Source organism: Penaeus monodon, chromosome 18 (genome assembly GCF_015228065.2).
Source record: "Penaeus monodon isolate SGIC_2016 chromosome 18, NSTDA_Pmon_1, whole genome shotgun sequence".
NCBI classification, from domain to species: domain Eukaryota; kingdom Metazoa; phylum Arthropoda; class Malacostraca; order Decapoda; family Penaeidae; genus Penaeus; species Penaeus monodon.
In genome coordinates, this window is record NC_051403.1 from 27,487,156 (window position 1) to 27,489,366 (window position 2,211).

The window sequence follows — 2,211 nt, forward strand, 5'->3', positions numbered from 1 at the left end:
AACACAAAAGTTATTGTTCTTTTCCTGTTTCCGTTTTTCTAGTGTGTATGATTCTGTAATTCAACCATGTATGTATGTGCCTCTAATTGCAGTCTCCGATCGTTGCTTGTGTTCTCATTTATAAAGCAGTTATATGGATAGTGTCATTTTATCCTCATGCTTCTCGTCACTTTTTCAAATTTATTTAATTGCAATTAGTAAATTCACTGAAACATACAAATATATGTCATCTCACATGAGTGTGTGAGAACCTTTTTATACGTCATATTTTGAATCTGGGAAACTCCCGTGTAAATAAAACAAAATTACTGCAAAGGAATTTCTATTTGATTCCGAGGAATTTCGACTGAAACAGTCATCACATACAATGCCAATTCTCTGGTCAATTCTTTGACCATGAAGGAATAAAGTCAACCAGTTCTTACAGCAACACAGCGGCAAGGCTGGATTCGGTCCTTACTTGCCAGTCACAATCTGTTTAGTACCTCCCTTCTGAATAACTCTCTGGCTGTTGCTGCCGAAGATGCTACCCTTTTGACTGACAGTCTGGTGCTGGAAACCACCTCCTGTCGCAATCTGTTCTACTTCTTGTTTGCTGGGTCCGAACAGTGAGAAACCTTGATGCACAAACTGCTTGTTGTTGGCCCCGAAACCTAGTTGGCCGACTCTTTGATTGTTGCTGAGGAGAGTGTTGTGTGAACTGACAAACTGCTCTCCGCCGGGTGTGTCTACACCGTATTGCTTTACGTCTTGGTCGCTCGACTGAAAAATAAATTAAGATTAATTGATACATAGTGTACACACTGGCTTTGCATTTCTCAGCATTTATGATATACAAAAGTTACTGAATTATCGTTTATATTATCTTTAACTGTAATTCAGGAGGAATACTACGTCATCAACTCACCCAAGAGAACTGACGTTTTGCTCGGTGCAGCTCCCCTTGAGGTCCTGAAATATAAGATTTTTTATGAATTTTCATTGTTGAACCATAGCACTGTTACATGTATCATTCAAGATGGAGGGTGAAAGAGACGTCAATATCATGAGGTGAACAGTCACTCTTAATACAAAATTATAGGGAAAACAATTGATTACCCAGTGAAGCCGCCTCAGCACAGATGGCGAAAGCAGCGATCGCCGCCAGGAACATCACACGTGTCATGGTTGCGTTGATTCAGCTGTGGAAAAAAAGAGGCGCTTAGTTTGTGATTCAGATATACTTCGTATGCATTGGGAAAAAAATCTCAAAGTAACTTACAGCTAACTGTAGATGGATGAAATTAATAAAACGATAAAATCTATAACAAAGGAATAAGAATGTTCGCCATACATTTTCCATTCAACCCTCGCAAATCGTTCATAATAAACACATATATGTGCACAAAAATATGTACTTGTGTGCAGGTTACTAGAAATACAATATATACGTAACACACACACAATATATATATATATACATATATATATTATATAAATAATTGAATACATATGTGTATACATATTGTGTCATATATACTGTATATACAGTATTTACATCACTGTTCTGAAGATTCCTACAACAGCAACTCACACGAGAAACTGACGGAGCCGATAGCAGTGTCACAAACACACTGAGCAAGGATGCCCTGAAGCCCCTTTTTATATCCTTTTTGGGATTTCTCCTTCCTAGTGACGTCACAGTTACTGTGTGACATGGCAAACTAATTCTAGCTTACTTGAGGGTTCACAACTATACACAAATGCAAGTGTAATCATTATATTAACAGGACCTTTCATAATTAGGGTCACACCGATGCTGCGATGTAAATCATTAGCTTTGATCATGATTAGAAAAAACAAGAGTACTGATAGTTATGACAATAATTAAAACTAAGTTATTAAAGTAACCAATTTAAATAAACAAAAATAACAATAAGTATATATATAAATTCATAAACACATATATGTGCGTGTGTGTGTGCTCGTGTGTTTTTGTATGCATGCATATATCTGTAGATATACATGTATGAATACATACATTCATACAAACATAGGTGTATATATACAAACCCACACACATATCTATTTTCTATGTATGCATGCATGAATTATATTCATGTATACATATATATGAATACAACTCTGCATGTATGTTCACACATACACATATCTATATATACATATATATATATATAATCAAAAGAAATCCCTGAGCCTCCTCTGCCTGGA

At 36.0% G+C, this 2,211-nt stretch overlaps 1 protein-coding gene across 2 annotated transcripts; it reads right to left on the minus strand.

The window, feature by feature from the left end:
- Positions 1-305: 305 nt before the first annotated feature.
- LOC119584357 lies at positions 306-1,646 on the minus strand. 2 transcript variants are annotated; one of them, XM_037932923.1, is made up of 4 exons: positions 1,574-1,646; positions 1,099-1,181; positions 908-951; positions 306-762 (listed from the first exon to the last, which is right to left on the minus strand). In XM_037932923.1, the coding sequence occupies exons 2-4, from the start codon at positions 1,163-1,165 to the stop codon at positions 457-459; spliced, it is 417 nt and encodes a 138-aa protein (XP_037788851.1). In that variant the 5' UTR covers positions 1,166-1,181; positions 1,574-1,646; the 3' UTR covers positions 306-456. The 2 variants fall into 2 exon arrangements, with proteins under 2 accessions (XP_037788851.1, XP_037788852.1); XM_037932924.1 differs by having other exon boundaries at positions 1,538-1,619.
- Between the last annotated feature and the right edge of the window lie 565 nt (positions 1,647-2,211).

Excerpts from the sequence above, each read along its gene's own strand:
- LOC119584357 (XM_037932923.1), bottom strand. The coding sequence starts at position 1,165 with ATGACACGTGTGATGTTCCTGGCGGCGATCGCTGCTTTCGCCATCTGT. Across the intron at positions 952-1,098 it reads TGCTGAGGCGGCTTCACTGG|GACCTCAAGGGGAGCTGCAC; the intron begins GTAATCAATTGT and ends CTTATATTTCAG. Across the intron at positions 763-907 it reads CAAAACGTCAGTTCTCTTGG|TCGAGCGACCAAGACGTAAA; the intron begins GTGAGTTGATGA and ends TTTATTTTTCAG.